The sequence below is a fragment of the Octopus sinensis genome, linkage group LG26 (assembly GCF_006345805.1).
Source record: "Octopus sinensis linkage group LG26, ASM634580v1, whole genome shotgun sequence".
NCBI classification, from domain to species: domain Eukaryota; kingdom Metazoa; phylum Mollusca; class Cephalopoda; order Octopoda; family Octopodidae; genus Octopus; species Octopus sinensis.
In genome coordinates this window covers 16,818,125-16,833,124 of record NC_043022.1, presented here as the reverse complement: position 1 = coordinate 16,833,124, position 15,000 = coordinate 16,818,125, and the positions used below count along the sequence as shown (strand labels likewise).

At 35.8% G+C, this 15,000-nt stretch overlaps 1 protein-coding gene and 1 pseudogene across 8 annotated transcripts in view; one reads left to right on the top strand and one right to left on the bottom strand.

Annotated features, from left to right (window-relative positions):
* Nucleotides 1-2,507: 2,507 nt before the first annotated feature.
* LOC115224688 (calmodulin-binding transcription activator 2-like) overlaps nucleotides 2,508-15,000 on the bottom strand; it is a 761,011-nt gene continuing 748,518 nt past the window's right edge. For 6 of the 8 annotated variants that reach the window (XM_036513528.1, XM_036513532.1, XM_036513529.1 and 3 more), the window contains one exon: nucleotides 2,508-7,042. In XM_036513528.1, the coding sequence (XP_036369421.1) occupies nucleotides 6,835-7,042 (208 nt within the window). In that variant the 3' untranslated portion in view covers nucleotides 2,508-6,834. Of the gene's footprint in view, nucleotides 7,043-12,167; nucleotides 12,283-15,000 lie in introns of all 8 variants that reach the window. The other 2 variants (XM_036513536.1, XM_036513537.1) reach the window with 2 other exon arrangements.
* LOC115224920 lies at nucleotides 9,332-9,450 on the top strand (annotated as a pseudogene).

Sequence of the window (15,000 nt, the reverse complement as noted above, 5' to 3'; positions counted from 1 at the left end):
TACATTTTATATATATGTTTGCATGTGTGATACAGGTATTGGATTTAATTGGTGAATTCATTTCGTAATCACCGTAATTTGTATAACAATGAAAGCTCTGAAAGCATGCACGGATAGAAGTGTCTCCTGTGAATATTTGGGTTTGATTTAGAATTTGAATGTCGTTGTTGAGTTGTTGTAAGAGGCATTGAGATTGGCAAGCGGCAGATCGAGAACTGGCTGATGGGGATTGGAAAGATGGCAGGGAAAGGGCAAAAGTACAAGAGCAGAAGCTTGGCACAAACACACACACACAACCTCTGTGTGTGTGTACACATACATACACAAATGCATATATGTGTGTGTGTGTGTGTATTTGTACATTTATGTGAAATAGACGTCTAAATGAGAGATAGAAGAGAAATATCCCTAAAAAAGTAAAACAAGGCAGAGAATTTGACGAAAATGTTATTTACAATGTTGGTAAGACAACAAATATATATATATATATGTATATTTATATATATATATATATATATTATATATATATATATATATAGAGTGAGAGAGAGAGAGAGAGAGTATCTTTTAATCTCATTCTTCTGATACATATGCACTTAGATATATATACACATATATATATGAATATATATACACATACAGACATAAATATACACACACACACATATAAATCCCTGACCCCCACCCCCATGATACATGTACTCACAAAATGTTTTTATAAAAATGTCACTTTATGTATGTCAAATAAGGAACAATGATCACTTCAGAAAAACCTTTTGCCAAGTGAAATGTTATCAAGTTATGAAACACTGTACTATCATCCTCATCATCATCATCATCATAACAAACGATAACAGAGCTATGATAACAATAATAATGATGATGATGTCAACACCCCACAGAACAGCACAAGGCTGGAATCTGGGGAGGGTGGGGTAATTGATTTACTTAGCGAAAGTGGTAACGGTGAAACATTCGTTAGAGGCAGAGATAACTGCAAGAAATCAAACGATGTATGTTGTATGGTATTTGATATACCTTTCTGTGTGTGTGTGTGTGTGTATACATACATACGTACATACATACATACACACACATGCATTCATACCTAATGTAAAGGAATAGGAATTTGGAATCCAGCCAAGTACCTTCTTAGTACTCTGATATAATCCAGATTTGGCTAAGCACGCATTGAATAACGAACATGCAATCGTTTGTGATAAATAATTACACAGCACCTTCACTCAATAGGTATCTTCTGAGTTTGCTTCACTGGATTTTGGAGAGCAGAGTCTATCATGAAGACATCGGAAAGAAAATTTGGTTACTAAAGAATTATTTTCATCAGAGGATAATTGTCCAGTAGAAACATGTGCTGGATTGGAATTGAAATGAAAATAATGCTTTAATAAATACATTTCGAAGATCTTTAATTCTCCATTCTTCTACAGGACAGAATTATTATTGCAACAGCAAGAATACTTGAAAGGAAAGGGATTTAACTAAATAGAAGGTATTTTTTATTTTAGTTAATTCCTCTGCTGTAATAATAATAATAATAATAAAAACACCCTACAATCTAGATGTATTGCAAAAGTCAGCATTACTTGGAACTGAATGCGTATTGCATGAAGTACTGTCTGTCTGGGGTCCTTGTTGTGACTTGACGAATAGGGCTAGCCCCCCCCTCATGATATTGTATACTGTGCAACGTGTATAATAATAATAATAATAATAATAATAATAATAGTCCTTTCTACTATAGGAACAAGGCCTGAAATTTGTGGGGGAGGGGACTAGTTGATGACATCGACCCCAGTGCATAACTGGTACTTATTTTATCAACCCCTGAAAGGACGAAAAGCAAAGTCGACCTCAGTGGAATTCGAACTCAGAAAAGTAGAGATGGACAAAATGCCGTGAAGCATTTCGCTTGTCGTGCTAAGACAACAACCATCGACCTCTGTACTCGACTGGTACTTCATTTCATTTATCCCAACCAAAAGAATGAAAGGCAAAGTTGATTTCTGTGAGATTTGAATTGAGGGCAAAAAAGGGCCAGAATAAATGTCCAAAGCGCATTTTGTTTGACGCTCACACGCTAAGTATTTTTCCCTGGCGTGCTAACGATTCTGCTGGCCCGCCGCCTTAATAATGATAATAATAATAATAATATAATAATAATAATAATAATAATAATAATAATCTTTGTTCTCATTGTTTATAATTACTGCAAAATCGATGGGGAAAAGCCATACTGAATTATGACTCATTGATTAAAAACAATATTTAAAATTATTGATCCGACTGAAGTGAATGTGTACAACATTAGGTGAAAGTGTTTAAATAAATTCAATTTTTAAATTACACAAAAAAAGGAAAAAAAAAAAAATTTAATAAACATGAAATTTCAGCAAACAAACAAAAAAAGAAACAAATGTAAGGGAAGTAACTCTCATAACAAAATTTTACAAGGGAGAGCACTCTTACACATTCAATTTTTTTTTTCCATATTTTTCTGTATTTTTGCACGTGTCAGATCTAGACGCCATTTTAACCTGTACAATTATGGAAAGAAAAAAAATAAATACAAACAGAAAAAAAAGGGAAAAGAAAAAGTTATCCTTCCTGCTTTTAAACATTCATCCAAATTGAAACACAGGCAGAAATAAATACGCTCAGACACTCACGCAGTAGAAACTTATATTAAAATTATGGTGCGACTAGCATTTTAGCCATGCTCCAATAATTTCCAGAAAGGCTATTTTAAACAGAAACATAATAATAATAATAATGATGATAATAATGATAATATTAATGAGAATGAGGATGGTGATTATGGCGATAATTTCTAACATGCCAGAAAGAGAACAGCTGATTTTATCAACCCCCAGCATGTAACTGGTTCTATTTATGTTTTTTTTCGACCCTGGAAGGCTTCAAAAGCATTGTTGCTCTTGGTGGGCTTTGAACTGCTCAGACTATCTTTGCCTTTCAATCTTCTGGGAGCGAATTAATATAATAATAATAATAATGGTAATAATAATAACAGCAATAACAATAATAATAATGGCTTCAAATTTTGGCACAAGGCCAGCAATTTCGGGTGGGTGGGGGACTAAGTCAATCATACTGACCCCCCAGTGTTTGACTGGTACTTATTTTCTCAACCCTTAAAAGATGAAAGGCAAAGTTGACCTTGGTGGAATTTGAACTCAAAATGTAAAGACAGTTGAAATGCTTAGAATTTTGCCTGCCGCAGTAACGATTCTGTCAGCCTGCCGTCTTAAATAATAATAATAATAATAATAATAATAATAATAATAATGATGATGATGATGATGGTGATGACAACAATAATAAGCAAGGCTATTTCTGATCCTAGAAAGGTATCAGGTTACACGTTGAGAGCAGATAATTTCAAAACAGAATCCATTTCATGGCAAAAAGATATTTTACTGTTTCTGTTTGAAAAATTCTAATTTAGAAACTGTTGTTCAAAGATATTGCTTAATTACTGGAAATATGGTCATTAATTGTACAATATTTAGTATAATTAACTAGCATATTTCGAGTAATTAAACAATATGGACTGAGTTTAGGAAATGCAAAGTCTAATTAGAACTTTTCCATGTTGAATGTTCTCAGTAACGAGAAACTTAATCTGATTCCATATTTATGTTTTAGAGAAGAGGAAAAGCAGTTAAGTATGACCCCTTTATTGGGGTTTCCAAGACTGGAATGTGGTGGTGGGAAGAAGATATCCTCCAACCAGATACCTGACTCTGATAAATTTCAGTCTATAACCAATCACCCAGGTTGTTGATTAGTCATAAGTCAACTTTAACCAAGTAGATCTATAACCACATACTGTCACTCTTCTGTTTAAAGGTAGAGTGTATCTAGGACTACATTATCCAATGTATCCAGCATTTTGTAAAAGGGCGTAATTTGAGGAAGATTTGGCTGCTATTTCTGGCAAGTTAAGCAACGAATAGAAGCTAGGGTGCAAGCTTGAATATTTTTCTGATAAATTTCATCAATACAAGATTAAATAGAAGAAAATAAGTAAATTATATAGAAGGAGGTGAAGTCATAGGAATTACTTGACACCAGAGTACTGCCCAGGCAGGAGCATTTCATCAAGTCACCCCAATGCTATCATTCTACAACAAACCAATATTGTCTCAGTCACTTCATTTAACAATTTCCAAATATTATTTCCTCAATAACTACACTAAGTCTCCTCTTTAGATTTCCTTCTAGAATAGTCTCCCTCAATAATTTCTGTATCGACCACCATCTTTGACTTCTAGCATTGTTTCTGAAATGCCGTGCTCCAATTACTGCCAGGAAACACAGGGTCAATTAGCTTTTATAATTAAACATTTTAATTAATCACTTTGAAAGTCATTCAATTTAATCCTCATCTGTATTACAACTAAAACTAAATCTTAGATTCTGATAATCCGAATCTAGAATCTAGCTTTAATCCACACTCAGGAATGTTACACTCATGTCCCATTTAATCCTTGCTAGGAAGGGAAAGTATGAATGACACAACATCACAATTTCCCTGGTTCAATACCCAATCAATCTGAAATCGATTTGCCAATGAAATGTAAATCTGTTAAGAACATCTTTCTTTTGCAATTAGGTTTTTTTTCTCTCTGTCTGATGATTAACGACGTCAGTTGGTAATTAACATCATAATTCATATCAAACATCCTTTTTAAGGATTTACATTTGTGGGTTTCTTTGTCTTCTTGTCATCAAGGTACAAAAAGGGGGAGGAAAAAAATGCCAACAAGAATGATATGTAATAATAGGGAGAGGAAACCTGGCAACAACGCTTGCCAGTCCCCGTTTGTTGTGTTCTGTGATTAAATGCAAACTGTCTCTTGTATGTAACAAATTTTGTGAATTTTTTTTAGAAAGTTTAGTTTATCAAATTGATCATTTAATTAGTAACATGAAAAAATAAATAAACAAATTAAAAAAAAAATGACAATAAAAAATGCAAAAAATTAAAAAATATGCTCTTCGTCTCTTTTTCTTTTTTCCTTTTTTTTTTTTGCATTCATGCATTTTTCTTTTTTCCTCTTTATTCAAATGAAATTCATTTTGAAAGAGATTTCAATGTAGATGTGTTCTGATGCTAAATGATAATAATAATAATAATAATAATAATAATAATAATAATAATAATAATGATAATAATTCCTTTTGACTAGGCACAAGGCTCTTTTTTGTAAAGTGTGGGGCTAGTGACCCCAGTTATTGTAATGGCGCTTATTTTATCAACCCTGTAAGGATGAAAGGCAAAGAAAACCCTGGCGATAAATACAATTAGAATAAATATAATAATAACGATCAGGGTGATGATGATGTTGATGATGATGGTGGTGATGATTTAATAATATCAATAAAAAAAAAACAAACAAGCAACAACAATAATAATAATAACAACAACAACAAAAAAATTGCCCACCTGCCCCACCCCTGTACCCCACACCGAAATATGGTTGTTGCTTAAAAAACCAAAAGAGAAAAAAAAAAAAAAAAAAAAAGAAGTTCTTTGTTGCTATGTTTGCATAGCACCATAGTTACGCCTTAGAAACATGAGACTGAGTCTTCTTCTTCTTGGAAACTTGGGTAAAAAAAACAAAAAAAAAACAACAGAAAGTGAGTTTTTCAGGGAAAATGTCCTTTTTTCCATTTTTCTTTCTTTTCTTCAGTAATAAAAAAAAAACAACAACAGAAAATGAAGAGACAGAGAGCGAGGGGGGTGGGTTAATCAAGGGTGGGGGAGAGGTAAGAAATTACCTCACCCCCCACCCCCATTCCACCTTGCCCTTTTCCACTAGTTGAATTCCTTTTTTATCATAAGTCTCCCCATTGCAGAGACCCTTGGTTTTACATCTTAATCCAGCACAACTGATACACATATATTTTCATTATTATTAATATTATTATATAATGCCCTGGGCCTCTCATATAAAATGTAAAAACGGTGAATTATGAGACAGGATGTTGTGTTTATCTTACATTTCTCATTACAAAGATGCTTTTTCTCCCTTTTTTTTTTGTTGTAGCCATATCATCATCATTATTATTATTATTATTATTATTATTATTATTATTAGTTCTTGTTTTTTGTCTTGCTTTGTTTTCTTTGAAGTAGTTTCATTTGTTGCCAATATAGCTACAGTTTCTGCCGCCGAAACAGCTAATAAGAACGACAAAATGCAGAACAAGCAGGAGAGAAAGCGAGGCAGAGAAGGAAAAGGGGAGAGAGAAAGAGAGAGAGAGTATGTGTGTGTATATATATATATAATATATATATATATATATATATGTATATATAATGTGTGTGTGTAAGTCAATGGCCAAAACAAACTTCACCAGTTGCTATGTTTTCTGTAGCTATGTACAAGTGTGTATGTATTCATATGAATAAATGTGTATACATATGTGTGTGTATTTGTGTATGTGTGCATGCATGCACACAAAACACATACACACACACACACATATATACACACACACATATACACACCCATATATATATATATGTGAGTGTATCATCTGATTCTTGTCTGAAATTGGCTGCGTTTCTCATCAATTCCGTCTTTTTTTTCTGCCTATTTATTGTTGTCTTCCTCATCCTTTCACTCTTCTCTCTGTTTCTTCTTCATCTCTCTTTCTTGCTCTTCGCTCTTCCTCCCCCCTCCTCTGCCTCTTCTTCTTCTTCTTCCTCCGCCTCTTCTTCTTCTTCTTCTTCTCGTTTAAGTTATGTACACACTGCAGACTTTACAGGTCACCTCAAGTCCTTCAAGTTGTCGTGGAGGTGGTGTTGGTGTTGGTGGTGCTGGTGCTGGTACAGGCTGTAGTTTGATCTCTCTCTTCAGACGTTGCTAACACATGGGCCTTCGGTTCCTCTGTCTGACCCTCGATGTCTGACGTCAAGGGACTCACATCAACATCGACTACATCACCGTCGGCAGTTTGGACTTCTCCGTTGTTTAGGTCGGATGGTGAACTGAAGAATCAGAAACAATACAAAAACGATTATATAACAAGGAGGCGCGGAAAAAAACTGCCCAAAATCTATTGCAAAAAACACCAATAAATATTGGATATTGATGTAAAATAGAAAAAAAAAATTATTAAAAGCAAAAAAAAAAAAAAAACATGAAAAGCTAAAATGAAGAAGTGGAGAAAACATTTATTTTTGTAAAGTTCATATTTTTCAATAATTTTAGAAAAGGAAAACAATTAATTGACACAGGTGTGGCTGTCTGGTAAGAAACTTGTTTCTCAACCACATGGTTCTTGGTTCAGTGCCACTGCATGGCACCTTGGGCAAGTGTTTTCTACTATAGCCCTGGGCTGACTCAAGCCTTCAGAGTGAATTTAGTAGACAGAAACTGAAAGAAGCACATTTTGTATGTGAGTGTGTCTGTGTTGCCCTTTACCACTTAACAATCAGTCTTGGTGTGTTTACATCCCCATAACTTAGCAGTTTGGCAAAAGAGACTGATAGAATAAGCATTAGGCTTTAAAAAAAGGACTGGCTGTGGGCGGTGTTGATTCATTGACTAATAATTCTCCAAGGTGGTGCCCCAGCATGGTCACAGTCAAATGATTGAAACAAGTAAAAAGATAAACAATAACAGTTCATTAGAATTAATAATTAAGTCAAAATCCTTCATTAAAGATGTTTAGAAATGGATGTAACAGTTTCTACACTTTTATTTGGTCTGCTAGAAACATCAGTCAAATCATACTGTAACATCTTTACAAAGGAAGGACACATCAGGTAATGTAGTCCAAGATATACTAATCCTAAAAGAAATAAAAAGCAGAGATGGGATCGTCATCGTCATTTAATGCTGGTTTTCTATGCTGGCATGGGTTGGATAGGATACGATGAGCTACAAGTCTGCATTGTGGGTCAATATCAGCTTTTGCAGGCTTTCTATGACTGGTTGCCCTTCTTAATGTCAACCTTTACAGTGTGCTCCCACCCCGCAATATACAGATATTAAAGGGGGTTACCAAGTAATATGCAAATGTCTGCTCAATCAACAACTATGACAGATATTTTGTTGAGAAAAAATATCGAAAATTCTGGTCCCTTTTTAATGATACTAAAAAGAAGTATAGCTGGTTGGATGGATGGGACTGGCAGGTCCAGTCTGAGTTTTTGGTGGTTGGCAGAACAGCCGAAAGCAGGGAATGTTTGCCACTGTTTTTGTGAAGAATTCAATATCTCCAGATATTGAACTGATGATAATCTACCCAATGTCCTTCCATGCAATCCATCTACCAAATTTCTACTCACAAGGCTTTGGTCAACCCAAGGTTAAAGAGAAAACGTTTGCTAGAAAGTGCTGTGCAGTAGGATCGAACCCAGAAGCAGGCAGTTGTGAAGTAAACTGCTTAACAATGCTTTCTGTCCTCAAGCAGCACAAATTTTTGCAAGAAAAGCCAGTGACATTTTCTGCTATGTTTCCCAAGGATTTATGGACAGAAGTTCCAAATGTTTGGTAAACTGACCCAAAATGCTGCAAAAAAGTAGCATCAAAGAGGATATCTTAATATAAAACATGCATAAATATCAAGAATCATCAAGAGGGAAAGAGACTGGAATGGGAAGTTGTGGTGAGCATGCCTTTCTTAGTAATGGTAGTGAAGTGACTGCAGATGAGAAAAAAAAAAAAAAAAGTAGGTTACAGACTCAACAGGATTTGAACCTGTCACTCACTGCGCTGTTGTGTCAGCCAAAAAAGGTGTCACCACTCAACACCTACATTAATGCAGGTCTCTTGCTCATACACACTCTTGGAATAATTGTTCCGGTAACTTTGTGAGGAATGCTTTTCTGATGTCACACATAATAATAATACCATTGGAGATAATCTACTTTATTCCCAGTCGTCCATCAGAGAGAATTTGAATTCCAGCTCTGCTATTTATTACACAATGCTCCTACATCAACCACGAAGACAAATGTACTTCTTCAGGACACTCAAAGACAGTCCTACCAAGACCATCCAGCTTATGTTATTCCTCTTTCTAACACTTTGGGGTGTAGATGATTTTTTTTAATAGCTTTATCAGAAGAGAAGGAAAAGAACTGATGAACTGAGTGCAAGGGGCCAATATTGGTGAGGGAGAGGGTGAACATGTGCATTAGATAGGAGACCTTTATACAACTGAGCCCTTTAGTGGTGGTTAACTAGGAGACAGGTTATGGAGGAACAGTGAGAACTTTGTGGAAGATCCAATTAAACAGGGGAGCGCTGGAAAATCAGGACAAAATATTGACAATGGCCATGTTACATTGACTGCACCAGTTCCTGTCCAATCACCAAAGTTAAGCAATGTTGAGCCTTGTTAGTACTTCGATGGGTGACCACTTGGGAAACCAAGGTGCTGTAAGAATCTAACTTTAGGGGTTTGTGTGGCTCTGTCATAAGAAGTTTGCTTCACAACCACATAGCTCTGGGTTCAATCACAGGGTGTAGCATCTTAGATATGTCTTCTGCTAAAGCCGAGATTGACCAAAGCCTTGTGAGTGGATTTGGTAGATGGAAGCTGACAGAAGCCCATTGTATCTATGTGTATGTGTATGACAACCAGTGTTGGTTTGTTTATGTCCCTGAATTTTAGCAAAAGAGACCAATAGAATAAGTAACAGGCATGAAACAAAAAGAACTGGGTTTGATTTGTCCAACAAAACCCATCAAGGTGGTGCTCCAGCATGGCTGCAATCCAAGAAGTGAAACAAATAAAAGATGAAGGATAAAAGAAGGTCTTTGAGAGCCGGAGGTGGAGAGAGGGGCGGCGTTTGTTGAAGTTTGTAAAAATGATTGTTCAGATCCAGCATCGTCTCAGAAGAACCACAATTTGGCAAACGGGGAAGAAAGGAGAGAGAGAGAGAGAGAGAGGAAGCAGCAATGCATGCGTCGTTAGAATGTGCATAGATGCAATGGCAGTGAGGTTGACATGCCCGGGGGGTGGGGGGAAGAGGCAAGGAAAATGAGAGAAACACCACGAAAAAGAATATTACAACATCGAGAGCAAAAATAATAAAAACAACAACAGCTAAAAAGAGTGGAATATAGAGAGAAGCATATATTATAGATGTACCAGGACATTAGGGTGTGTGTGTGTGTGTGTGTGGATACATACATGCACATAAATGTATGTAGATATATATGCATTCACATATATATATATATACGTGGGTGTATATGTGTGTTTATATATATATACACACTCACACACACATGCATATGTGTGTATACACACACACTTTAAATCTTGTTTTGTCTTCTTTTTTCACTCATTACCTTATGTGTGTGTATATATATGTACGTATATATAAATGTATATGTATATATAATATATATATATATATATATAAGTACATATATATAATGTGTATGTGTATATATATATATATATATATTATATATATATATATATATATATATGTACGTATGTGCATTCCAATGTGTGTATATATGTATACACACACATATATATTGATGTGGGTGTATATACACATGTTGGTGAGTGTATATGTAGGTGAGTGTATATAAGTGTTGGGCCTCTTACTCCTTATGAAATAATCGGTACAGCACTGTGAAAAACAGCAGTATTTGGACAATTTAAGCCTGGCAGAAGTAATTGATGTCCAAGTGTGAACCCAACCAATTCCTTCTCGAGAGAGAAAGAATTAAGGAAGGGGAATGAAATGCAAAGTGGACCCCAGAGGAGTTTGAATTCACACACATGTATATGTCAAAGTATCAAAGTTTCCTTTGAGAGAGAAGCACCCTTTGCTGTAACGACTTGACTGCAGCCCACCATAAAAAAGTCACGTGCCCAACCCTTCTGCTATTTTTCCAGCTAGGCTGAGGTAACAGTTTCTGTCATTCCATAACTGTTCCAATTAAGACCTATCTCATGGCTTTGTGAAAGACCCTGTTAGTTTTGGCATCTGGTCTGTTCCCTGCTTTGTGGACAGAGCATATAATGCTGCCTTTTAAGTTTTTGGTGAGTCTCCTGAGGAAGTTTTGAAACAGTATCTGGAGTTGTGAAGCTAAAGCCTGTTCATGTGATTTTTAAGCAAACTGTTAGAAAAGCCTCAGGGCATCAGGTTTCAGTTTAGGCTCATCTCATCTGTGATTGATATCACATCTTCCTCCTTTATGCCGATGTACTCAATAACTGCTGGTGTCTATAGAGACCAGTACATATCTGCATATGTCCTACTGGTGAGGTGAAAACACTTCTAAATTCTTTTCTACTCTAGGCACAAAACCCAAAATTTTGCGGGGAGGGGGCCAATCGATTAGATCGACTCCAGTATGCAACTGGTACTTAATTTATTGACCCCGAAAGGATGAAAGGCAAAGTCGACTTCGGTGGAATCTGAACTCAGAATGTACTTCTAAATTGGTCCATCAATGTTTCATATACTGTTTTGGAGTCTGCAGTCCATGAATTATCTTCTTGGTACGAGGGCCTCTTATTCTGTAATAAACCAGAGCTGAACGTCTTGAAAATTTGCCAAAGACTTTAAGGGGTTCACCTTTATATTTCCTTCAATCCAAATATCTTTTTCTGCTCTTGTCTCTTTATGAAAGTCTTTAATTTTATTTTCTATTTCTAGAAATGGTCTTTTTTCTTTTCTTTTAGAAGATATTTCCCAGTCCCTCAGTTGACCGTTTAAGCAATATGAGGTTTTTGCTCTACACCACACAACAACTTGGGATTTTGCCTGGAAATGATATTTTTGTGTACCCCGGATTCTCAGCTTGGGTCAAATTCAATTCATTATTTATTTATTTATATATGTGTGTGTACATGTACATATATATTTGATGAAGGACCAATGTCCAAAAAGTTATGGCTCCTTCCCTCCCTTCATTTAAGTATTAGACAAATAAAACTTTTGTTATATCTTGTCCTGGGCCGTCTTTTTCCCTTTTTGTTTATTACATTTACAACATTTATCTATGTGTGTGTGTGTGTGTGTGTGTGTACATATACGCGTATGCAAGTGTGTGTGTGTGTGTGTGTGTTGTGCATAGGTGCATGTGTGTGTGTGTGTGTTTATATGCCAAGTGCAAGATGACCAGAATTACTACCTGTCCAAATGTTGCAGCAGCTGCTGCTGCCGCTGCAACATTCGGTGGTGCAGCTCCTGCAGCAGTGAGGTTATTAGCACTGACCTGATGGGAACGGATTAGTTTCCATAGTTCTCTGCACCAGGCAGATGGAAGGCAGGAAGCAAAGAAAGTGAGACACATTTTAGGTTAAACAGAAACATTTATCACATAACACTACGACTAGCAAATATCGTAAGATAGAAAGATAGATAGATAGATAGATAGACAGACAGACAGAAAGATAGCTGTTGCATTATATATATATTCCTCCTACTAACATGGAATGAAAACTTCTTATGATAGCTTGAAATTATAACATTATCACTAAAGTTTTAGCCATGATTAGCACAAGCGAAACTGGTAGACTATGTAAATATATTATTTCATAAAATGTGAATATATATATATGTATATATTTTGTCCAACATAAAATTTCTGTACATTTTGTTTTTATGATTTTTACTACAATTCCCCATGAGGAAAAAAATTTTTTACTGGACATTTTCACTATGAGTGTGTATATATATATATATCTATATGTGTGTGCATATATATATATATAAATATATAGATATATATATTTACTTGTGTGTAAGTGTGTATGTATATATGTGTGTGTATATATATATATATATAAATAAATCCATTTACATATGTTCGTGTGTGTGTGTCTCTCTCTCTCTCTATATATAACATTTTGAGGACCCGAAATGTGAAACTAGTTGTTACAGTGTCTTCTATAGAAAATATGAGACAAACATATCTTTACACATTTCAGTGTGTCTATCATATATCAACATTATTCTCCCCACCACTACCATCACCGCTTAATGTCCATTTCTCATGCTGCTATGATTTGGAGAGGCTGCCACAGTTGAGGTGGTCAGCATATTTTTAAGTGGGCTGCTCACTTAGATGGTTCAGAAGGCTACATCTTGGTCACAGGGTTCCTACTGAAGACACAAAGCCTAAAATTTGTGGGGAGGGGCCTAGTCAATTACATCGACCCCAGTGTTTCACTCGTACTTAATTTATCCACCTCGAAAAGGATGAAAGGTAAAGTCGACCTCGGTGGAATTTGAACTCAGAACATAGCAACAGTGAAATACTGCTAAGCACTTCATCCAATATGCTAAGGATTCTGCCAGCTCACCTTCTTCAATAATAATAATAATAATAATAATAATAATAATGATAATAATAATAATGATTTTGTAACATTAATTCTCTGGTTAGAGCTAATCCTCCTCCCTCCTTTAACTTAGACCCCTATTTATCAGCTCCACCTCAGCCCTACACCCTCTCCTCTGCCTTTCATGCTACGTTCCTTTTGTCTTGTATATTTGATGTCCAGTGAATCTGTGCTGGTCATTACACCAATAGCAACACCAATGTCATCGGCACCTCAAGTGTTTCCTTTTCATCTTCTGAAGATAATTTGTCATCACACACAATTAATTGTCATCTAATCCTACCACATGAACATAATGGAGTGAAGGAGCTTCATAATCCACCTCTCCCTTTTCCTCATTACTATCAGCATTTGCTACATGATGTCAAGATGGAATGGTCAAGCAGTGCCACATGTGTGAATGGCATTAACATCCTAAGATACAGTCCAAACGCTTCACTTCACTTAGACTCCTCTCTTCCTCACCATTCTTTGTTTTAGGCCATGACCACCCCAGAGTATTTCATCTGAGTCAATGTAGGAGCTGCTACAGGATTGTATGATCTGCAAGACATAGCAGCCAAACCATTCTGTCTTGAACAAGAAAGAACACATTACATGGTGTAGTCGTAGATGTACTACACGGGCAAAAATAGACAAGCTGGTCATGGTTGCCACATGTTTGATTTACGTAGGTCTGAGATACATGACAAGTCTATCAGTTTGGTCACGTCTGCTGCTTGTAGAAACCAGGGGCCTCCACACAGCAAACCCAACACATCTGGCATCATCACACATCTGTTGATTATTTTGGTGAGTTTCTTTACTATGAAGTGCAGTGTTACCTGTACATACTGCCACCTCTACATACAATCTCCTAAACTATCACCTGTACTTATTAGTCTCTGAGCACACAATTATTATTTTGCATGAAGCAGAATTCCTTCTGAGCTTTCCTGGGTCAGCCATGTTCTGAACTTCTTCCAGACAAAGCCCTTAAAACAAAGACATTGCCTAATGCTGTCCCCTAATTTATTAACTTTTCAAAACCATACAAACAGTGTAAAACAATGGTTCTCAACCTTTCTAATATCCAGGTCAGATCCAAAACCTGGATTTTTTTAGGGAGCCATACCAGAAAAAGTAAAACACAAGTCAAATAAAAAGAAGTTTATTATATTTGTAGAGGGAAGACTGCCAGGGGCCACTGAAAGGATGCTTGAGGGCCATGTGCAGCCCTCAAAGCCACGATTGAGGTGTTTGTGTTACATAAAAAATTTCAATGTCTGGGGAGAGTCATTCTCTTTTGGTGCCTAATAATATAACACACTCACCAGTAAAATCATTTCTAAATTTAATTTTTCTAAAACCTTCGTTGCATCTTGCAACCTTTTCAATAGTCAAAACTATTGAAAAGGTTGCAAGATGCAAGATGCAATGAAAATTTTAGAAAAATAAAATCGAAATAAGTGGAAATTTTGCTGGTAAGTGTGTTAAATTATAAGGCCCCAATAGAGAATGACTCTCCCCAAACACAACAGAATATACTTCAACACACAAATTCACATAAAGAATCTTGCAAACCAAATCCCAAAACAAAATTTCAATGTTTCTATTTCTGTTTATCTGACTCCCTTCTCT